The sequence below is a fragment of the Lithobates pipiens genome, unplaced genomic scaffold, assembly GCF_037356315.1.
Source record: "Lithobates pipiens isolate NorthernLeopardFrog02 unplaced genomic scaffold, aLitPip1_a1.2 Scaffold_8, whole genome shotgun sequence".
Taxonomy (NCBI): domain Eukaryota; kingdom Metazoa; phylum Chordata; class Amphibia; order Anura; family Ranidae; genus Lithobates; species Lithobates pipiens.
In genome coordinates, this window is record NW_027507903.1 from 199848428 (window position 1) to 199873125 (window position 24698).

The 24698-nt window shown below is 42.8% G+C and overlaps 1 protein-coding gene across 3 annotated transcripts in view; it reads left to right on the forward strand.

The window, feature by feature from the left end:
* Positions 1–24698, forward strand: part of WASL (WASP like actin nucleation promoting factor) — a 78902-nt gene that overhangs the window by 37906 nt on the left and 16298 nt on the right. For 2 of the 3 annotated variants that reach the window (XM_077469698.1, XM_077469699.1), the window contains exons 4-6: positions 1177–1273; positions 11262–11285; positions 13128–13290. In XM_077469698.1, coding sequence (XP_077325824.1) covers positions 1177–1273; positions 11262–11285; positions 13128–13290 — 284 coding nt within the window. The remainder of the gene's footprint in view (positions 1–1176; positions 1274–11261; positions 11286–13127; positions 13291–24698) is intronic. The other variant, XM_077469700.1, reaches the window with a different exon arrangement.

The following is a 24698-nucleotide window of genomic DNA, read 5'->3' on the forward strand; positions in this document are numbered from 1 at the left end:
ACATTCACAGAGTTGTCCCTAAGCCACTCCTGTGTTGTCTGGGCTGTGTGCTGGGGATCGTTGTCCTGTTGGAAGGTGAGCCTTCAGCCCAGTCTGAGGTCCTGAACCTTGTGGAACAGATTTTCATTGAGAATATCTGTCTCCCAGTCCCTGCTGTTGAAAAATGTCACCACAGCATGATGCTGCCACCAACACTACTGTTGGGATTGTATTGGGCAGAAAATTTGCAAGAATTTTTTTTTTATCTTATAAAATATTTAAAAATCATATTTTCTTCATGAATTTAGGCCTAAATGTATTCTGCCACATGTTTGGTAAAAAATAATCCCAATAAGTTTATATTTGGTGTGCGTGGTGAACATTTTATAGCTCCTGGTTTAGATACTGGATTTTTTTTTTCCTTTATACTAGTAATGGTGATGATCAGCGACTTATAGTGGGACTATTATAGTATGGCAGGCAATCTGACAGTAGCTGATACTGACATCAATAGTGACACTAATACAATGATCAGTGCTAATACTATACACTGTACTAGTGGCAATGGCTGGGAAGGGGTTAACATCTACGGGCGATCAAATGGTTAAATGTGTGCCTGTGTGTCGTGGCACTTTTACTAAGCGATCTTGCTGTTTTTTTCCCCTGGCAAAATTGCCTGTCTGTTTTTGGAGCTCTATGTTCACATTGCAGAGCTCCCTTCCCTGAAGTGTAAGAGCTGATCAACGGGTGCCAGAAATCAGTCATTGGCTGGCACCCTCTGATCGGCTTGTGCTTTGAAACAGAAGTGCTGGATCACTTATCAGATATGTGATCCAGCACGGGTGGACTCCAGTCAAGGTGTAGCATCATCTCAGCAACGATCATGAGAAACGGCAGGCACCTGAGCTAAGTGTTGTTGCAAAGGGTCACTTATGCTAATGTGTGATTTCAGTTTTTCCTTTCATACATTTGCAAACCTTTCTGAAATTCTGTTTTCACTTTGTCATTACGGGGTTAATGAGTGTAGATTTATGAGAAAAAAATAAATGTAAACAACTGGATGCAACATAACACAATTGATGAAAGTTAGAGGTCTGAATACTTTGTGAATAGATTGTAAATAAGGGAAAGATCTAGGTGTGTTTTATTTTTTATATATATATATGCAAAATTGTGTTTTCGTTTTTTATATTGCAGGCATGTCAACTTGGTCTTAATTTTGCAAGTGAAGAAGAAGCAAGAAGATTCAGAAAAGCAGTAACTGAATTACTTGGGAGAAGACCTAAGAAACCTGGTAAGTGTCTCTTTGCAAAATAGTTTTTTCTTTTTCTCTCTTAACTTTGGATAGAAGGGGGAAGGATAAGACCCCTTTCACACTGCCAGCGTTAATAGCGCCTGTTTAGCGTCTGAAAAACGCCTGCTTTCACACTCGAGCGGTGTGATGGCAGAGCGTCACAAATGTCCTGCCAGCAGCTTCTTTGGAGCAGTAAAGGAGCGATGAACTCGCAGCTCCTCCACCACTGCTCCCCATTGAAATCAATGGTGCTGCGATACCGCCACTCCCGCAGCATTTTGCGGGTGTATTTAACCCCTTTTTGGCCTCTAGCAGGGGGTTAAAAACGTTAGCGGTCGAATAGTGCCGCTAAGACTACGGTAAAGCGGCGCTAAAAGTAGTGCCGATTTACAACTGTCTCCCCAACCCCCCCCCCCACCCCCCCCCCCCCGTGGCTCAGTGTGAAAGCCATCTAAGACCTTCTTTTTTTTTTTTTTTTTTTTTATATTGTGAAAGACAATGTTACGCCGAGTAAATTGATACCCAACATGTCACGCTTCAAAGTTGCGCCCACTCGTTGAATGGCAACAAACTTTTTACCCTTAATCTCCATAGGCGACCTTTAAAAAATTCTACAGTTTGCATGTTTTAAGTTAGAGGAGGTCTAGGGCTAGTATTATTGCTCTCGCTCTATCGATCACGGTGATTCCTCACATGTAGTTTGAACATAGTTTTCATATGCGTTCGCTTCTGCACGCAAGCTCAGCGGGGCGCGTTAAACTTTTTTTTTTTTTTTTTTATTTATTTTACTTTTATATTTTTAATTTCTACGCTGTTCTTTTATTCCTATTACAAGGAATGTAAACCTCCTTTGTAATAGGAAAAAAAGCATGACAGGACCTCCTAAATTTGAGATCTGGGGTCAAAAAGACCTCAGATCTCAAATTTACACTAAAATGCAATAAAAATAAATGTCTTAAGAGCGGAAGTAACGTTTTGACGTTGCTTCCACCCTGCAATGATATGGAGATGGGTGGGGTCCATCTTCCCCTCACTCATCTCCATGTCGGGCTAGGGAAAGGATCCGACCACCTCCGCCGCTACCGACGGCGGGCACCGGAGAGCGGCAGGAGGGGGGCCTCTCCCACTGCCTGTAAAAGTGATCTCGCTGTGAATCAGCCGCAGAGACCACTTATCATGAAGCGGACCACCCGCTGAAGAAGAGGATACCAGGGTTATAGTAGCTAGTTGCTACCATAACGGTATTCCTCTTCAAAGTAGCAGCATAAAACGACGGTGGGCGGTCTGGAAGTGGTTAAACATTTCCTACTTCAAAACTAAAATTTGCCTATGCCACGAGCACCAGCGTGTGTGTGTGTGTGTGTGTACACACAAATCCCGGTGCTGTCAAAGGAGAGGAGCCATGTTGGTTGTTCCTATTAGGTAGGAACAACGATATGACTCCTCTTAATCCCATCCCTGTACAGTTAGAGCACACTGGGGGAAACACAAATTTAACATCTGGATCGCCCCTAGTGTTAACTCCTTCACTGCCAGTGATCTTTACACAGTAATCAGTGCATTTTATAGCACTGATCGCTGTATAATTATCAATGGTCCCAAAAATGTTAAGTGTCCGATCTGTCTAAAAATAGCAGATCACACCATTACTAGTAAAAAAATAGATTCCATAAATCCTTTCCCATAGTTTGTAGACGCTATAACTTTTGCACAAACAAACCAATCAATATACGCTTATTGCGATTATTATTTTTTTATTATTAGCTAAAAATATATAAGTAGAAGAATACATATTGGTCTAAACTGATAAAGAAACTATTTTTTTATAAAAAATTTGGGGAATATTTATTATAGTAAAAAATATATAAAGTTTTTTTTTTTTTGTTTTTTTTGTTTCTAGCGCAAAAAATAAAAACCGCAGAGGTGATCAAATACCACCTAAATAAAGCTCTATTTGTGGTAAAAAAGACGCAAATTTCGTTTGGATACTGGATTGCATTACCGTGCAATTATCAACCACTTGCCGACTGGCTCCTGTACATATACGTCGGCAGTTTAAAGATGGATATCTCGTTAACGGCAGCAGCTGCTGCGACAACCGAGGTATCCATCTTTTCGGCCGCCAGTTCTGTTTACTATAATGGTGCTCTCTGCAGCGGATTTGCCGTGAGATCACCGTTGGCGGCGGGAGAGGAGCCGCTGCTCTCCCACCCCCTCCGCCACTTACCGGAACCATCGGCAGAGGCGATCAGGACTTATTCGTGGCTGGTTATGGAGACGAGTGAGGGGAAGATGGCCCCATCCGTCTCCATACTTTAGTAGGGCGGAAGTGACATTAAAACCTCACTTCTGCCCATATGTCTTAAACGGCCATTTTTCCTGTAATTTTTTTTATTGCATTTTAGTCCAAATATGAGATCGGAGGACTTTTTGACTTCAGATATCATATTTGAGAGGACCTGTCATGCTTTTTTCTTTTACAAGTGATTTTTACATTCCTTGTAATAGTAATAAAAGTGACTCAATTTTTAAAAAAAACAGTGAAAAATTTAATAAGATTTTTTTTTTTTAAAGCGCCCCGTCCAGACGAGCTTGCGTTCAGAAGCGAACGTGTATGTGAGTAACGCCTGCATAGGAAAACGGTGGTCAAACCACACGTGAGATATCGACGCAATCGTTGGAGCGATATTTTTAGCCCTAGACATCTGTAACTCAAAACATGCAACCTATAGAATTTTTTAAACGTCAAGATTTTTACCGGTAAAAGTTTGACGCCATTCCATGAGCGGGCACAATTTTGCGTGAAATGTTGGGTATCAATTTACTGAATTTTTTCCAAAAAAAGTGCGCTTGTAATACCACTGCGCAAATACGGTGTGACAAAGTATTGCAATGACCGCCATTTCATTCTTTAGAGTGTTTGGAAAGAAAAAATGTATAATGTTTGGTTAATTTTCTAGCAAACCTGTTTTTAACTTGCAAACAACGCAGTGCCAAATTGTAAAAACTGCTTTGGTCAGGAAGGGAGTAAAATCTTCCGAGGCTGAAGTGGGTAAAGAGTCTCCTATGGAGACTTTAAAATATCGTAGTTTGGCATCATTCCACGAGTGTTCGCAATATCTGCTGTCACCAGGGCGACTGGCCCACCTCCATCCTGGTGCCCGATCTTTAGGTTTGATTCTCCAAAACTCAAAGTTAAAATACAGGGGCTGCTTTGAATCAAATGATTGGTCAGGAAAGAAGTAATTATTTTTCCTGGCAAAATATTTTTTTCAAGACAAGCTACCTGTGCATCTGAACGCTCATTCAATATATCTGGTCGTACACAGAACATGGAAATGCAATTCTTTTAGTAAATATAAGCTAAATAACTTTTCTCATCAGCAGTAAATAGCAGTTTTCTTACTTCTGCTAGTGTCCAGCCAAGCTGATTAAAGCTTGTAGGAGGAGTTTTATGACTGTCCCATGAGACTGGAAGACCCCTGACCCTCTGTCTGGACAATGCTGATCAGATTTATCCCAAGGAAAAAAACCTCTCTAGCAATACGCACCAAACGGCGCATGTGCAGCCTGACTCCATAGACTGTATTATAAGGAAATGATCCGGGGACAGTGCAAAGGGGGGGGACAAACTCACTTAATATGTTAAGGGTTACATTTTTTTAAAATTAAAACATGTTCTTCTTACTTTCACTGTACAAATGGTATGGCACATAGCGGCTCGGTCCTCTCTTCTGCTCCCCCACTTGTGATCTTTGCTCCTCTTCGTGTGTCTCCATAGCAAGCCGTTGCTATGGGGGCACACAGTGCCCGCTTGCACCAGAGCTGTGTGTCTATGGAGCCACATGCCACAGACACGCACAGAGGGGCTTGGCACCACCCCCCACTTCCTGTGCAGTTGCTTGACAGCAGGTGCCAGTGGCTTCTGCTGCTGTTCGAGTTCCTGTATGAAAAGTGAGTGCTGCTTGGACAGAGAAGGAAACACCCACGAAAGATTGTCCTGAAATGTAAATGCTAGTGCAAATTAAGTATCATGAGTACTACGGTACTTTTTTTTTTTTTTTTGTAATCTTATATACTGTATATAATAAAAGATTATATTTGACATGCATATGGAATAAAGGGACTTCTATAGAGTAAAAGGATGTCAATTATTCCAGTGTTATATGAATCCATTTCACAGTATAGGCAAACAGGGAAGACAATTCAATCACACATGAATTATAATTAGAGGTGCACCTAATGGACTGGAATGCACTGACTGAAAATTGCCCTGATTATTTGACACTCGCATACATTAAGTGCCGGTTCACATCACAATGTTGTGATACAGGTGGGTTTCTGCATGTGCATTTTCAATGCTTGCAAGTGCTGGTTTCCCCCCTCTTTTTGCCAAAGTTCCCTGTGTTTTTAATTTTTTCCTTGCTTTAATGCTTTCTGGTGCATTTTTGTTGCATTCCATTGCGTCTTGTGTTCAGATGCATTCCATGCAGTAAAAATGTGGCATGTTCTACTTTTGTTGACTGCACTGGAACGCTCTACACTGGTATGAACCATTGGAATCCAAGTAAACTACTGTCCATACTTTTGATGCAGCCTAAAAACGCACTGTGCTGCATGTGGTTTTATCTGGCCCTAAAGGTTACAAGATATGAGAATTTAAGAGAACTTTAAAGCAGAGTTCCACCCAAAAATGGAACTTCCGCTTTAAAGTGCAAGTAAACCCTCCTAAACTTTTCAGCCAAGGAAGCTGCTATCTTGGCCTCTGTTTAATCTGCAACTGCCATGATGCTGCACATGTGATCCGTTATGAAATCAGCCATTGGATGGTTTCACAGTTTGGTTGAGAGCACAAGCAAAATGTGACAGCTAGCATTTTTGGGATGCCGGGAATTTTACCTGTTATTTGAAAGTATCAAATTGATGGGTTTACTTCCGCTTTAAGTACTTGTGACCCCCTGACATGCCACATTTGGCATGTCATTTTTGTGGGGGGGGGGGGGGGGGAGTTGGTACCTAATTTTCACAGATACCCAGCTCACCAATTCCTCTCCTGGTGTCGTGGCACAAGAAGGAAGTTCACCACTCCCCCCCCGTGATCTACTGGGACAAGTCACATCGTAGGACCATGGGATAGGTGAGTATCTGTTAAAAATCAGCAGCTACACTTTTTGTAGCCTCTGACTTTTAAATGAGTGGAATTCCACTTTAAGGAAGGACAGGGCTGGTGATGTGGGACTGTAATTGAGTTAATATAAAATCTTAAAAAGTTAATATGTATCTTGGTGCAGGGCCATCAGAGATGCATAGAAGAGCCCTCTTGTGAACACCCCTGCCAACATGAGGAACTTATAAAAGACTATATAGAAGAGCGCCAAATCAGTAAAAAATGCATTTATTTTATACAATCAACAAAAGTCTCACTTGCATCCATAATTATTGTCCTCCGTTTGATAGTCAAATCACTGTTCCCTTTCGCTGGTGCTGTTACTGGATGAATCCTCCTCCACAGCGCGCTAGGGGAAGCTCCGCTGTGTTCTGTGATGCACAGAGACACAGACTGGCTCGTAGACAGCGTGTGACGTGCTCTCGGGTACCCGCCGGCTGACAACGCGTTTCTGAGCTTGCGCAAGCTTTGTTCGGGCATGCACGCTCCTTTCTCAAGTGCAGGCATACCTGCACTTGAGAAAGGAGCGCGCATGCCCGAACGAGGCTTGCGCAAGCTCAGAAACGCGTTGTGCTCTCGGGTACCCGCCGGCTGACGTCACACGCTGTCTACGAGCCAGTCTGTGTCTCTGCATCACAGAACACAGCGGAGCTTCCCCTAGCGCGCTGTGGAGGAGGATTCATCCAGTAACAGCACCAGCGAAAGGGAACAGTGATTTGACTATCAAACGGAGGACAATAATAATTATGGATGTAAGTGAGACTTTTATTGATTGTATAAAATGCACTTTTTACTGATTTGGCGCTCTTCTATATATTCTTTTATTGGTATCCTATTCATGAGATGACTTCACTCTAAAGAAGCAGCTGCCGCAGGTGATTGTGCACATACATCCTTTATCCTCTAAGGACAGCAAGCAACCTTCTGGATTTTCAGCAAATTCCAAGTACTGTTTTCTCAGATAACTTTTTAAAAAAAACATCTTGCTTTGATAACTGTTTTTGAATTTATTTTAATGAACAATACAGACTGAACTGAAAAGGACACACCAGTATCTTTTAAAGCGCTAGTATCTTGTGGTGTCTTTTAACATGAGGAACTTATACCCGGAAACATTTTAAGGGAGGGAAAAGGTGCACTTATGACAGGTCCCTTGGCCTTTTTCTACTGTCCTTATTCTATGTTTCTATGCGTCTTGATACACTGTAAAAACACTTCTTGTGCCGTGTACACACAACCGGACTTTTCAACAGCAAAGGTCCGACGGAACAAATCCGTCAGACAAATCGATCGTGTGTGAGCTCCATCGGACCTTTGCTGTCCAAAAATCTGACGGACTTTAGAAATAGAACATGTTTCAAACTTTTCCGCCAGACCCAGCTCCTATGGAGAAATCGGCTCGCCTGTATGCTAGTCCGACGGATGAAAATAGACGCTAGGGCAGCTACTGGCTATGAACTTCCTTATTGTAGTCCGGTCATACGTCATCACGTTTGAATTCATCGGGCTTTAGTGCGATTATGTGTGTGGCCAAGTCCGTTCATTTGGAAAATCCATTGGAAGTCTGTCGGGAAGACTGTCGGACCTAGTCTGCTGGATAGTGCGGTCGTGTGCGGCATAAGGCTTCATGTACACTGCTGCTGGTAAACGGACATTTGGGAGCAGTGGGGCATTTTTCTCAGCTGCCCCTGAACTCTCCTCTATCTTATCAGTATGTGTACGCAGGGTGGTTTTATAGTGATTTCTAGGCAGTTGAGTTCAGAAGCATTTTTGGAAAGCAAAAAAATGCTCTCAGGACAGATGTTCAGAGGCATTTGAAATGCCTGTAATGGCTTGTAAATACGGTAACTCGCATTTAGCCGTATCTCGTTTATAGGCGTTTTTTAATTTTTGACTATTTGAAACAAAAAATGTAAACGTGGCAAAGCAGACATTTTTAAACATCTGTTACTATCTGTCAAGTGAAATCGTTCAGGAGTGGTAATAAAATGTTCTGTGTACATTAAGCCTTACTGGAGGCTTGTGGACAACTTAACCACTTCCCGACCAGCGCACGACGATGTACGTCGACAGCATGGCACGGGCAGGCATATTGGCATACATGTACGTCCAATATTCGTTGCCGCCGTGCCATCGGGAGCGCGCTGCCGGCGGCGCGCTCCCGCGCTGGTCGGGACCCCCGTGAGTCCGGTCGCGGGACCCGCGGACTCGATCGCCGCGGGCATCCCCGTGATCGTCTCACGGAGCGGCCGAATGCAGGAAATGCTGTATAAACAACATTTTCCCATTCTGCCTAGCAACTAGTGATGCTGATCTCTGCTCCATGTGATTGGAGCAGAGATCAGTGTACACTAAATGACAGCCCAACCCCCCCACAGTTAGTAACACACCCCTAGGAACACTTAACCCCTACACTGCCACCCACTGGTTAACCCTTTCACTGCCAGTGTCATTTACACAGGAATCACTGCATTTATATAGCAGTGATTACTGTATAAATGACAATGGTCCCAAAAATGTGTCAAAAATGTCCGATGGGTCCCCCACAATGTCGCAGTCACAATAAAAATCGCAGATCGCCGCCATTACTAGTAAAAAAAAAAATAATAAAAAATTAATAAAAATGCTATAAAACTATCCCTATTTTGTAAACGCTGTAACTTTTGCGCAAACCAATCAATCGCTTATTGCGATTTTTTTTTTACCAAAAATATGTAGTAGAATACGTATCGGCCTAAACTGAGGGAAAAAAATGTTTTTTTATATATTTTTGGGGGATATTTATTATTACAAAAAGTAAAAAATAATGCGTTTTTTTTCAAAATTATCGCTCTATTTTTGTTTATAGCGCAAAAAATAAAAACCGCAGGGGTGATCAAATACCACCAAAAGAAAGCTCTATTTGTGGGACAAAAAAGGACGTTAATTTTGTTTGGGAGCCACGTCGCACGACCGCGCAATTGTCAGTTAAAGCGACGCAGTGCCGAATCGCAAAAAGTGGTCTGGTCTTTGACCAGCAAATTGGTCCGGTCTGAAAGTGGTTAAAGCCCTTTTTATCTTTCCATCTATTACATTTTCTGCCCTTGTTTTAATTTTGGATAGTAAAACATTTTTTTTTTTTCTGTCAGTAAACACCTTATACACCCACTTCCTGTTTCTTGTCTGGTAAGAAGACTAGGCTTATGACATCATTGGCAAAGATGTTTTTTTTTTTTTTTTTTTTTTTTTACAAATTATATGAGCAGACTGCATTTTCTCTTTAAAGTTCAAATTGTTGCAAATATAGGATATTTTAAATTGACCATTTGAATAAAAAAAGCTATAGGCAGCGATTGCAATGAAACGACACAACAGTTCGAGAAAGGTTACTGAAATGGGGTGAAAATCTTAGAATTTTAAGTTGGTTCTGCTCCTCTGACCTCCTTGGTCCTTTGAAGTGATAGTTAACCTCGCTGACCAGTTGGGAGGTTTAAAGGTTGAAGGGTATTGCTAGGACCAGCTTTTACTGAAAAAGTTGCATTTCAGTGACTTTGCAAGTCTGCATAAAAAAGTTCCCGATATCTCATGGTGTACAGCAACAAAATTATTTATTTAATCTGCATCTAATAAGATTATAAGCTTTCCTTGATCTGAAGTGACAAACTCTGGTGTAGAGGGTGGCTACATCCATTCCCTATGGTCACACTACATGTAGGAATGGAGCCCCCAAGATGGACTGTGTGACTTATAGAGAAGGACACATGACCTGAACTAGCGTGCACTACTGATTCCAATTGAACAGAAGATAGAGAGTAGGAGAGGTTTGGGAGATCATGGAGAACATAACAGGGAGGCAGAAAAATGGTCTCAGAGTTTCATTAAAAATTACAGGACCATTTAGTGGATGCGTATGGATTATTTTGATGAATAAGGTTCTTCTTTTTCTTCTTCTTCCTTTTTTTTTTTTTTTTTTTTTTTTTTTTTTCTCCAGTGACTTTGCCTAGGAAGATGCAATCAATCCCACAGTGTTCAAACTACAATTTATTAATGTGGCTAATCTGTGTCAGGCATTTGTTTGACTGCACAGGTGTAGAGATTTGTTGTTATCTCTGATCCAGCATGTTGGTCCAGCAAGTAGATGCTGACTTCAGATGATGCCTAACAACAAGAGCTCGCACTGTGATGATGATCTCAAAATGTGTGTGGTGTTTTTTTTCCGCTTACTTGGGCCATTGTTTGTGCTTTTTGTTAGCATGGCAAAGGGTATAGCATCTACAAAAGACATTGCAGCGCAGTTCAATCTTCTCCAAAGATCTTTCTAGTGATTTCTTTAAAGTGATTCTTTAAAAAAAACATATTTGTATAAATACATGTTATACTTGCCTGTTCTGTGCAATGGTTTTGCGCAGAGCAGCCTCATCCTCTTTTGGGTCCCCTGTCAGTGGTCCTGGCTTCTCCTCCCCCCCCCTGCTGAGTGCCCCCAATAGCTAGCCTCTTGCTAATGGGGGCAGTCAAACAGGCTCACTCCCAGGCCACAATCTGTGCCTTCCACCATTGGCCGAGGCAAGCAACACCCAAGGAATGCGGAGGGTGGTGATGTGTTGGCACTTACCTTGGGTAAGTGGAGCCGGAGACAGGCACTCGCTATCAAAGCAGCCATTTGGTTACTAGCTGCAGTGTCAGCCAGGCTGTGCACCAAGGGTGTGCTTTGTCCCATCATAAACTAAATCATGTAAAAAATAAATTAGTGATAGTTCTTTAAAAAAGTTTTTGTGTTTATACGTTAATGAAGATTCTTAATCACAGTAAAGATGGATTTTTATTTATTTATTATTTTTGCAGATAAAAAGCGAGATCCTCCAAATGGTAAGCGGCAATAAAGTACATATATATCTTTTTTATTTTTTATTTTTTTACACCAGTGTGTGAATTAAAGCCCAATGGCATTTTCAGATTTAATCAACTAAATACAATCCAGAGGTATCGAAACTTGGAGTATGCAGTGTCTAAAGCAGCCAATAGACGAGTCAGAAACAGAACACTCTGTAGATCGAAAAATGAAAATGGCACATATGATCATGCCATCATTTGTTTTGCTTGCCTGATCCAACATGCTGAATTTTGTTTCAAAACTTTCAATTGCGACATGAAAATCGTGTCGCAGCTGGCACACTATTGATGTAAAAAAACAAACCACCAGGAATTTTCGTTTAGTTTTTGACTTGTCTACAGCCTGCTAAAGGCCTTCTTCACATTTTCTCAAATTAGTGTGTTAAAAATGATCCCCAAATGCTCTATACACACTTGGCATGCGTTAAAATCTCATGGGGGAGGGTGGGGGTTGTTTTTTGGATTTTTGTTTCTTAAATGTGAGCAAGACGTAATGCGCAGCAAATGCTTTGACAGTGTTACTATAGATTTGAATTTTAGGAGTTAAGATATTTTGACTCCTTGGAAACTCCAAATGTATCTTCATTTTTGAAGCGCAGTGACGCAAACGCTTCATGTTTGGATAATGAGAACAGCTCTGTGTGCTGTCCATATTATTATTTGCAAACTTAAAACTGTGTGCCTCAAGCGCTTGCTTTTAATGCCAGTGGGAACACGGCCTTACTGTTCATGCTTTTTAAAATCAATCACAGACTAAGTATACAGAAAGTCCCCAGCCAGCATGCTACAGAGAAGGACCCTAGCTCTCTGAAAGCAGATCTCGATTCAGAGAGCTGAAATCTGTTTTTCTGAATGTTTCTCCCTCAGCACAATAATTGAGCAACAATAAAAGTGTTACATTTAGTGGATACTATTTGATTTACATTTATTTTGGGATTATTATTCATTTATATGTTTTAGCACTTTTAGGTAGCGCCGCATTCTTATTAATTTATATATTCCATTTTATATAACTGTTAAAAGTAAAGTATGGCTAAAGTTGGGTGTACATTTCACTCTCCTGTGATGGGAGTATGCAAAATCTGGTACAGCTATGCATAGAAACCAATCCATGTTTTATTGCCAAAGCTTAATTGAACAAGCTGAAGTTAGAAGATTGGCTACCATGAACAGCTGCACCAGATTCTGAGTGCTCCAGTTTTAGTAAATCTCCGATGCGTCAGCTGATAGTGGGCTGTTGCTGCTATAAGCTGAAGGGGGTACAGCTCCGCCAGACTTTGCAAAGATATTGTCTGGACACACCGCTCTTTTTGTTTGACAGCTGGCTCTGCCTTGCAGCCTGTGGCTGAGGGCGGAGCCAGCTGTGCCTACCCTCTCCAGCCCAGTGCTCCAGTGAGTGCTGGAGGGAGAACAGCAGAGAACAGGGACTGACATGAGCTGACTGAGAACTAAAGCCATACATTACACAATTTTTTTTTTTTTCTTTAGATTTACCTTCAACTATGTAGTGCAAGGCCCTGCCTGATTGCATACATATTGAAAGTCTTTTTAGGTTTGACCCATTATGGTTTTGGTAAATCTAAAGGAAAATTGAACAAGAAAATTGTATAATGTATGGCCAACTTAAGAGACCAGCAGACGTGATCACTCTGTTCTTGGTCCTAGAGCCAGCATGGGACAGCTGCATATTGACACTGATGCTGCAGATGCTTAGAGTTAAGTTTGTTCTTGTTCATATACCACACTTCTTTTAAATAATTTTATTGTTAATGTGTTGCTTTGCAAAGTATTTCATATTCTGGAAATTCACATTTTCAGGGCCAAGTCTACCTATGGCAACTGTTGATATCAAAAACCCTGAAATTACTAACAGATACAGCCTACAAATGAATAACATTCCCTTTAATAAAGAGAAGAAAAAAGGAAAACCTAAGAAGAAGAGGCTCACTAAAGCAGACATTGGAACACCCAGCAATTTCCAGTAAGTAAATGCAAATATTTATGCTGCCACTCCTTAAAGCGGTATTAATCTATTTATGCCTGATGTTGAAATTTTTTTTTTGCAGAAAAGTCATATTTCCTAGAGCAGTAGGTTATAAATAAGAACCACATTACTGCTGTTCCAATATTGGAACATGAAGCATTAATCGGTTAAACTCAAAACTAAAAGTTATATTTTGCAGCTTACCAATCATTAGATGCGGTGGCTGCATTCGTTTTCTTTTTAGGCTTTTTTTCCTCCTTTCTCACCTGGTGATCTGACCATTAACAGACTTCCTGAATTACATTTCCTCCACTCTGGATAAAAGAGCACAGGGGTCAACTTTGGACAACATTGTCCCTCTCTGAGGTGAGGGGGGGGGGGGCAAATACTAGGAGATATAGATACAATAAAAAATTGAAGCCAATCTCCAGCTAACACTTTCTAAGCAATTACAACATATAGTGTGTTTTTTTTTTTTTTTCTAGTTGAAATAAAATTATTACATAAAGAGTGATCATTGTAAGCGCCCATACAGTAGTAAATATCTCTACCCTGTAACCTTGTAATTGCTGCATCTTCAAGACAACTTGTTCTTTTTAAAAAACAGACTTGCTGGTCAGATCACTATTTAAAAATAAATGAAAGCTTGCCTAAAAAAAAAAAGTGAGGCCCTTTCACACTGGCCCGGCGGGATCCACTTTGCTCAGCGGAGGATCGAACTGCTGAGCAGGCAGATGACAGGTCCGTCTCCACTCACTGTGCAGAGACAGACCTGTCAGAGCCCTGCTCTCCTCTATGGGAAGTTCGTATGGAAACAGACCACCTATCAGGGGTGTTTCAGCTTTTATTTTGTTATCTAAAACATTTATCCCAAAAGAAAAAAATACTGTTGCAGTAACTGCAGTGTGAGCTGGAATTTGGCTTCAATTTATCATTGTATCTAAATCTACTGGTCCATCTAACACACCCCTCCCCGCAGACTGACAATACTGGTGTCCAAAGGTACCCCCTAGGTTGCTCCTTCCAGAGTGGGGACACCCTAATACAAGAGGTGTGTTACTGTCCAGATCACCAGGTGAAAACAGATGGGGGAAAAGCACCAAAAAAAGAATGCAACCACCACATTTGAATGGTAAGCTTTATTTATATATATATATATATATATATATATATATATATATATATATATATATATATATATATATATATATATTATATATTATATTTTTGCATTTCAAAGCGGGGGGGGGGGGGGGGTACTACCTGTCCCAACGTCCCTTGGAAGTTCAGCCGGCTGTCAAGTCAAAGGGCTTCACTGCCAGATTCCCTTACCACAAAATGGCGGAGGCAGCACCTGAGAGCCCATCCGAAAATCGTCTGGGTTGCCGACATTCCTGGCTCCCTGGACAGGTGGGTGTCCTTGTATTAACTTTAGAAGTTCCAACTTTAAAGTAGGTTTAGACGTGTTTACATGATTTTAGGCACTTTTAGAGTTTGTAATCATATTCTGGAGGCACAGAATTCTATTTCTCCAAACACAGCTAAACAGAGTGTGTCTAAATGCAGCTAAATGTTCAGCGTGGATGACACATTAAAAAACATCACATGTGCAGTGCCTTGGAAAGTATTCATACTCCTTGAAATTTCTTTATCGTACATCATAGGACACAGAGTCTCAAGTAATTACTTGGTGGGTTATAGGCCTACCTTGAAGTTGACTCCCCTATATAACCCCTCCTCCTTCCAGGAGCACTCAGTTTTTTTGCCAGTGTCTAAGGTGTTGGTCACGAGTGAAGATGTGCTCTGCAGGGCTCCAGGAGGGATCCATGCTGGATTTAAAGAAACCTCCACAATCAGATCCATCCTCGCCACTGAGGCCATAGGATGGTACCTGGACCTTGATGCAAGAACGAGGTTTTGCCTGTAATGCTTCTCTTTGAGAGCTGGACCCTAGGAACTAGGACTCTTTTAGGTCTTGCTACATTTCCTAAAGTTGTCCTGAGGGGTGCTGAACAAGGCCCAAAGGAGTGGAACCCCTTTTAAAAGGGCCCCAGTCTTTGAGTGTGTTTAAACGCAGCCTGTCGTGATGGGTGAAAGTTGGATCTCTGTTAAATCAGCAGTATCCTGCAGCGAGGACAAGGTAAGGGAAGAAGCTTTGCTTTTTCCTTCAATATACCCTATATGTAGGGTTGCACTGAATGGGTTTTTTGGTGCCGATACCGAAAATGAAAAATACACTAGGCCGAAAACCGATACCGAAACATATTTAAAAAAAAATATTTTTATACAGGAGATGGTCAGAGACTGGGGACATGGTACGGGAGGTGGTCAGAGACTGGGGACATGGTACAGGAGATGGTCAGAGACTGGGGACACGGTACAGGAGATGGTCAGGGACAGGGGACACGGTACAGGAGATGGTCAGGGACAGGGGACACGGTACAGGAGATGGTCAGGGACAGGGGACACGGTACAGGAGATGGTCAGGGACAGGGGACACGGTACAGGAGATGGTCAGGGACAGGGGACACGGTACAGGAGATGGTCAGGGACAGAGGACACGGTACAGGAGATGGTCAGGGACAGGCGACACGGTACAGGAGATGGTCAGGGACAGGCGACACGGTACAGGAGATGGTCAGGGACAGGCGACACGGTACAGGAGATGGTCAGGGACAGGCGACACGGTACAGGAGATGGTCAGGGACAGGCGACACGGTACAGGAGATGGTCAGGGACAGGCGACACGGTACAGGAGATGGTCAGGGACAGGCGACACGGTACAGGAGATGGTCAGGGACAGGCGACACGGTACAGGAGATGGTCAGGGACAGGCGACACGGTACAGGAGATGGTCAGGGACAGGCGACACGGTACAGGAGATGTCCCCCATATTGCAGCCAGCCTGTGAAGGGAAGAACGGAGAGCCGCCTCTGCCGTCTGTTTGATCACAGCGCCAGGAACATCGCAGCTTTCATTTCAATAGCTGTGTTCCCGGCCGCAACGTCGCACACAGCCCCTCCCCCTTGTCCGGGCACTTTGTTAGACAGATCATCCGTCCAATCCTGCGGATGATCTGTCTATCAAAGTGCCAGGACAAGGGGAGGGGCTGTGTGTGACGGCGCGGCCGGGAACACACAGCTATTGAAATGAAAGCTGTGATGTTCCCGGCGCTGTGATCAAACAGGCGGCGGAAGCGGCTCTCCTGTGCTATAGGACAGCCCCTTGATGGGCTGCACCAGGGGCGGGGGCGGGGCCCCGCCCCCACCCAGGGCACACCCCATTTTTGGCTCCATTATCGGCAGCTTTTCTCTTTCGGCGAAATTTCGGTGCATCCTTACTTTTATGCCTTATAAATGTCTCCTCTATAAGGAGTAACTTACACTACCTATGATGTGTCTTAGTGCAGCTCTGTCTCAGAACATGTGTGGTCCCAGCGGCAGAGGGGGTTCTTGCTTAAATAGATCTTGTGGGATTTGGTAAAAATACAGCAGTTGCTAATACAGCGATGTGTATAAACTTCTATATGGGCGGTGGCTGGTTGACGCAGCTGCTTTAGCTGCATGGTTTAAATACAACCCAGCACTTCCACCTATTAACATTGGGAAACACCCTATGCTTCTGTGGTTTTAAAAAAACTATAAATCTGCTGACAGAACCCCTCCCCTTCCCCTCTTCCCCTCCCCCTTGTAGAGGTGTATAGTATGTTCACCTTTGTGTTGGCCATTCGGGTCCCTAGCAGGGCCTGAGAACGCAGAGGGGCATGTCCGCAAGGTCACGTGGCACTGTGTATGGATGGAAGGTGCACACACACACACACACACACACACACACACACACACACACACACACACACACACACACACACACCTCGCCACATAGCTGAGGGGAAGCGCTGAGGATGCCAATCAGGTTCCACCTGAGGCTTTATATCACAGACGCTCTCATTTCAGAAAGACTTTTTAACTGAAGAGAGGCAATCTGTCACACTAAGAGACAACAGAGTGCTGGGCACGTAAGGGTGTAAACAGGCATTTCCAGACAGGAAAAACTATTGTTACTAGTAGCAAAAGAACTGTTATTTTGTGTGTACACCTGCTTGTGCTTTGCACTATGTCTTCCAGACCTACTGTAAAGGTACTCCTCCATCCAGTGTATAGGAAGCGTCCTAGATCCCCCCCTCCCCCACCTTAGACTCTTTACAGTCAGTGGAGGGTCCAAGAGAATTATGGGGACAGGATGGGGTATTGCCCTCAGATGATCGGGAGGAAAGACATGCGATTATTTCTCTGCGGAGGAAACAATACTTGAAGTTCCCAAGGATCCCTACTTCACAATCTGAAGTACAGAGGCTTGCAAAGATGGTTCGCTCTATTAGCATGCTACCCCGAACAGAGTTAGCTGAAGGGCCGGTCTCTTCCTTGGGTTCTTTGAAGCCTTTTACAGCCTTTGCATGTGTTTCCTGTCCACGCATTACTAAAAAAGCTTATTTATACCGTATGGGATCATCCGGATAAGCTTTTTTTTCCCCTTCCAAAGAGACTCACAAAGCTCTATCCTATGGAAGAAAGATTCACTAAAAGATGGAAAGTTCCAGCAGTTGGCGCTGCGATTTCCAATGTGAAAATTTTTTTTTTTTTTTTTAACTTACCCAGTGAACAATGCGCTTATGCTTAAAGATCCAACAGATAAGAAGTTGGAAGGTCTGTTAAAATCCTTTTTTTCTTAGCAGGTACTGTTGCTCAGCCTGCAATTGCAGCTATAGGCATCTGTCAGTCCTTAAAGGACCAGTTCACAGATGCTCTCAGATGAGCTCCCTGCACAGGAACTGGCTGAGCTACCTAAAGCATTATGCTTTGCTGTAGACGCTATGAAGAATTCTATTCGTCAGGCATAACGCCTTGCGTTTGTACTTGTACATATGCGAATGACCCTTTGGTTAAAGGGTTGGTCAGCTGAGATGCCTTGTAAGAACCTTCTAACTAGTTTCCCCTTTAAGGGAGAACGATTATTTGACGATAGTTTGGATAAATACATTCAAACAATTTCCAGCGGAAATAGTACTCTCAACATTCAAAATAAAATATAAGCGTCTTTCATTTAAACTGTTCGGGCTCTGCCATCAGACCAGGTATTAAGGAAGACCTGGGGCTACAAGTCTGCAAAGCAGAATACAAGACCTCCTTATGAAGAGGCATCTCTCCACTCACCAAGTTGGGGGGGGGGGGAAGACTTCTGATGTACTCAGAAGTCTGGCAAAGGGAGATTCAGGACAAATGGACTCTCTCCACAGTGTCTCTAGGATACAGGATTGAGAGTTTCCACCATCTCGTTTTCTGAGATCAAACGTTCCGAAGGATCCAGGGAAAGGGCAATCCCTGTTGCAAACATTAAACCGTTTATTGGCTCAAGGGGTGATCAGACAGATTCCCAAACAAGAGCAAGGTTTGAGGTTTTACTGAAACCTCATTACGGTGCCAAAGCCAAATGGGGATATCAGACCAAGTCTAGATCTACGTAATCTAAATCGGTTCCTGAAAATCCGCTTCATTTGCATGGAGTCAATCAAGTCAGTCGTTTCCATCCTGAAAGGAGAAAAAACTTCTGGCGTCCATTGACATCAGAGATGCATAGCTGCTTGTCCATATATTTCCTCCTCACCAGAGGTTTCTGCGGTTCAAAGTAGAACAGAAACATTTTCAGTTAATAGCCTTGCCCTTCGAGCTTGCTACAGCACCTCGGGTATTCACTAAGGTATTAGCCCCACCTCTATTCAGATTAAGGGCACAGGGCATAACTGTCTTGGCTTACTTAGACGATCTATTGTTAATAGACCAGTCAGTGGCTTGCTGGAAGCAAGGTGTAGCCATCACAAACAGTTACCTGGAAGGTTTGGGTTGGATTCTCAACCTAAAGAAATTCTCCTTAAAGCCACTAAGAAGGCTGGAGTATCTGGGCCTGATCATAGACACAGCCCAGAAAAGGGGTGTTCTTGCTTCCCACAAGGATCAGCTCCATACAGGAGCTGGTGAGGATGATCAGGTTGAAGAGAAATCCTTCAATTTGCCTTTGCATGAGGTTGTTGGGGAAGATGGTAGCTTCATTCGAAGCAGTTCCCTATGCTCAATTCCATTCGAAACTGAAAGCAGTATTCTGTCTGCTTGGAACAAAACGATTCAAGCTTTGGACTTGCCAATGTGGCTGTCCCCATGAGTGTCCCAAAGCCTCAGTTGGTGGTTACTATCTTGGAACCTGCTGAAGGGAAAGTCCTTCAGATCAATTATCTGGAAGGTAGTAACGACAGATGCCAGCCTTTCAGACTGGGCAGTAGGAGCCTTGCCCATCGACATCCTAGAGATTCCAGCAGTGTATCTGGCTCTAGAAACCTGGACCTCCAGCTTAAAGAATTGTCCTGCCAGGATCCAATCCGACAATGCCACGGCTGTGGCATATAACAATCACAAGGGATCACCAAGAGTCTCTCAGCTCAGAGAGGTGAACCAGATTCTAACTTGGACAGAAGAGAATGTCCCATGCCTATCAGCAGTTTTCATTCCGGGAGTAGAGAATTGGCAGGTGGACTAAGTCGCCGGCAGTTATTCCCAGGAGAATGGTCTCTTCACCCCAAGGTGTTTCAAGCTGTTTGCCAAAGATGGGGGACTCCGGACGTAGACCTTCTAGCGTCCAGATTCAACACTAAGCTAGTTAACTTTGCATCCAGGACAGGGGACCCACTCGCATACAGAACAGATGCATTGGCGACCCTGTGGGATCAGTTTTTACTGATCTATGCACTTTTCCCCGATTCAGTTGCTACCTCAAGTTCTTTGCAGGATCAAGCTGGAAAGAAAATCGGTAATACTGGTAGCACCAGCATGGCCCAGAAGGTCATGGTACGCAGAGATCTTAAGGATGGCAGTGGAGAGTCCAGGGCTCTTCCCACTAATTCCAGACCTGCTATCTCAGGGGCCGATATTCCACCCTACTTTACGACCGCTAAATTTAACGGCTTGGCTATTGAGACCCACATTCTGAATAAACGTGGGCTTTCCAGGTCGGTTATCTCTACTTTGATTAATGCTAGGAAGCCAGCTTCTAGAGCTATATATTATAGAGCCTGGAAAGCTTATGTTTCCTGGTGTGAGTCCAAGGGTTGGTACCCTTGGAGATATATCATAGGCAGAATTCTTACCTTTCTACAATTAAGTGTAGAGATGAAGTTGGCCTTGAGTACTATTAAGGGCCAAGTCTCAGCCTTATCAATTTTTATTTCAAAGACTGCTTGCTATGCATTCTTTAGTCCAGGGTTTCATGCAAGGAGTGTTGCTGATTAATCCACCAGTTAAATCACTCTTAAGCCCTTGGGACTTAAATTTAGTTTTGTCAGTGTTACAAAAACAGCCATTCGAACCGTTGCAGCATGTTCCCTTAGTCCTTCTGACTAGAAGCTGATATTTTCGTTTGCTATATCCTCAGCAAGGAGGATTTCAGAATTGGCGGCTCTTTCTTGTAAGGAGTCATATTTTGTTTATTCATGAGGACAGAGTGGTGTTGTGCCCTCATCCAGGTTTTTGCCAAAAGTGGTTTCAGGTTTTCATCTGAATGAAGATATTGTCCTGCCAGGGTTTTTCCCAAGACCTTGTTCCAGGGAAGAAAGGTCACTACATTGTCTTGATGTAGTGAGAGCATTGAAAATGTATTTAAGAAAACTGCTCCGATTTGTAAGACTGAGGTCTTATTTCTTCTGCCAGAGGGTCCTAAGAAGGGACAAGCAGCGCCAAAATCCACTGTCACTAAATGTATTTGGCAAGTTATAATTGAAACTTATGATTTAAAGGGAAAGATTCCCCCTTTTCAAGTTAAGGTGCACTGTACCAGAGCGGTTGGTGTTTCTTGGGCAGTGCCTCACCAGGCCTCCAGGTCTCAAATCTGCAAGACCGTGACTTGGCCTTCAGTACATACATTTGCAAAATGTTATCAAGTGCATGTAAGATGGTATGAGGATATCGCCTTCGGGCGCAGTGTGCTGCAGGCAGCAGTACAAGTCCTCAGGTCTGGGGGTTACCCTACGGGTTCTGTCTCCCTCCCCTCAAGTAGCATTGCTATGGGAACAAATCCCACCAAGTAATTACTTGAGATTCTGTGTCCTATGATGTACGATAAAGAAAACAGGATTTTTAAAACCGCTTACCTGTAAAAGCCTTTTCTTGGAGTACCTCATAGGACACAAAGCTCCCGCCCCTCTGTTTTATGGGGTGAGGGTATATATTACTTGTATTGCTTGGCTACAAAAACTGAGTGCTCCTGGAAGGAGGAGGGGTCATATAGGGGAGTCAACTTCCTGTATTGCTTATACCAGTGTCAACACCTGAAGGTAGGCCTATAACCCACCAAGTAATTACTTGAGACTTTGTGTCCTATGATGTACTCCAAGAAAAGGATTTTTACAGGTAAGCTGTTTGAAAAATCCTATTTTTCCACGTTTTGTCATGTTATAACTGTAAATGGTATTTTATTGAGATTTTATGTGATAAACCAACACAAAGTGGCACATAATTGTCAAGTAGAAGAAAAATGATAAATGGTTTTCAACGTTTTTTACAAATATGTGAAAAGTGGGGTGTGCTTTTGTATTCAGCCCCCTTTACTCTGATGCCCCCAACTAAAATCTAGTGGAATCAATTGCCTTCAGCAGTTCCCTAATTAGTAAATGAATTCCACCTGTGTAATTTAATCTCATTATAAATACAGCGGTTCTGTGAAGCCCTCAGAGGTTTGTAAGAGAACCTTGGTGGACAAATAGCATCATGAAGGCCAAGGAACACACCAGACGAGTCAGGAATAAAGTTTGAAGAAAGAATGAAGTTTAAAGCAGGGTTAGATTATTAAAAAAAAAAAAACAATCCCAAGCTTTGATCATCTCACGGAACACTGTTCAATCCATCATCCAGAAAGACAATGGCACAAATGAAAACCTACCGAGACAAGGCTGTCCGCCTAAACTGGCTGTCCGCCTAAACTGGCTGTCCGCGCAAGGAGAGCATTACTCAGAGAAGCAGCCAAGAGACCCATGGTAACTCAGGAGGAGCTGCAGAGATCCACAGCTCAGGTGGGAGAATCTGTCCACAGGACAACTATTAGTCGTGCACTCCACAAATCTGGTCTTTATGGAAGAGTGGCAAGAAGAGAGCCATTGTTGAAAGAAAGCCAGAAGTCTTGTTTACAGTTTGTAAAAAGCCATGCGAGCGACACAGCAAATACAGTTATGCTCATAAGTTTACATACTCTGGCAGAATTTGATTTCTTGGCCATTTTTCAGAGAATATGATTAACACAAAAACATTTATTTCACTCATGGTTAGTGCTTGGCTGAAGCCATTTTATTATCGATCAACTGTTTTACTCTTTTTAAATCCTAATTACAACAGAAACTACCCAAATGACCCTGATAAAAAGTTTACATACCTGGGTGATTTTGGCCTGATAACATGCATACACGTTGACACACAGGGGTTTGTATGGCTATTAACGGTAACCATCCTCACCTGTGATCTGTTTTCTTGTAATTTTTGTGCATGTATAAAAGGTCATTGAGTTTCTGGACTCCTGACAGACCCTTGCATCTTTCATCCAGTTCTGCACTGATGTTTCTGAATTCTTAGTCATGGGGAAAGCAAAAGAATTGTCAAATGATCTGCGGGAATAGGTAGTTAAACTGTATAAAACAGGAAAGGGATATAAAAAGATATCCAAGGAATTGAGTGCCAATCAGCAGTGTTCAAACTCTAATCAAGAAGTGGAAAATGAGGGATTCTGTTGAAACCAAATCACGGTCTGTTAGACCAACTCAAATTTTTAGCAACAACTGCCAGGAAAATTGTTCGGAATGCATAGAAAACCCCCACAAATAACTTCAGGTGAAATTCAGGACTCTCTGAAAACATGTGGTGTGGCTGTTTCAAGATGTGCAATAAGGAGTCACTTGAACAAAGATCGTCTGCATGGTCAAGTCGCTAGAAGAAAGCCATTACTATACAAATGCCACAAAGTATCCCACTTACAATACACCAAACGGCTTCAAACCTTCTGGCACAAAGTCATTTGGAGTGATAAGACCAAAATTGAGCTTTTTGGCACAAACGCTACATTTAAAGAGGAGTCAACAAGGTATATGATGAAAGATGCATCATTCCTACTGTGAAACGCGGAGGTAAATTGCTGATGTTTTGGGGATGTGTGAGCTACAAAGGCGCAGGAAATTTGGTCAAGATTGATGGCAAGATGAATGCAGTATGTTATCAAAATTACTGGAGGAACATTTGTATTCATCAGCCAGGAAGCTGCGCATGGGACGTACTTGGACAGTCCAACATGACAATGATCCAAAACACAAGGCCAAATCAACCTTTCCTTGGTTACAGCAGAATAAAGTGAAGGTTCTGGAGTGGCCATCTCGGTCTCCTGACCTCAATATCATTGAGCCACTCTGGGGAGATCTCAAATGTGCAGTTCATGCACATGCAAGACAGCCAAGAGTTTACAGGAACTGGAGGCTTTTTGCCAAGAGGAATGGGCAACTTTACCATCTGAGAAGATAAACGGCCTCATCCACAAACGCCACAAAAGACTTCAAGCTGTCATTGATGTTCGGGGGGGGGGGGGGCAATACATGTTAAGAACTGGGGTATGTAAACTTTTGATCAGGGTCATTTGGGTAGTTTCTGTTGTGATTATGATTTAAAGAGTAAACACAGTTCATAGTAAATGTCTTCAGCCACACACTAACCATGAGTGAAAGAAGTTTGTGTTATCGTTCATATTCTATGAAATTTTCCCAAGAAATCATAAATTCTGCCAGGGTATGTAAACTTATGAGCAGGACTATATGTGGAAGAAGGTGCTCTGGTCAGATGAAACCAAAAATGTAGCTTTTGGCCTAAAAGCAAAACACTGTGTGGTGGAAACCTAACACTGCACATACCTCTGAACACACCATCCCCACTGTGAAACGTGGTGGTGGCAGCATCATATTGTGGGGATACTTTTCTTTAGCAGGGACAGGGAAGCCGGTCAGTGTTAATGGGAAGATGGATGGAGCCAAATACAGGGCAATCTTAGTATGTTAGTCTCCAAAAGACTTGAGACTGGGCCGAAGGTTCACCTTCCAGCAGGTCAACAACACTAAACAATGCAATGGTTTAGATCAAAGCACATTTATGTGCTTGAATGGCCCAGTCAAAACCCAGACCTAAATATAATTGAGAGTCTGAGGCAAGACTTGAAAATTGCTGTATGTACTCCATCCAATCTGACAGCTTGAGCTATTTTGCAAAGAATGGCCAAAGATTTCACTCTCTCTAGATGTGCAAAGCAACTGCACTCCACACTTTTCAGATATTTCTATG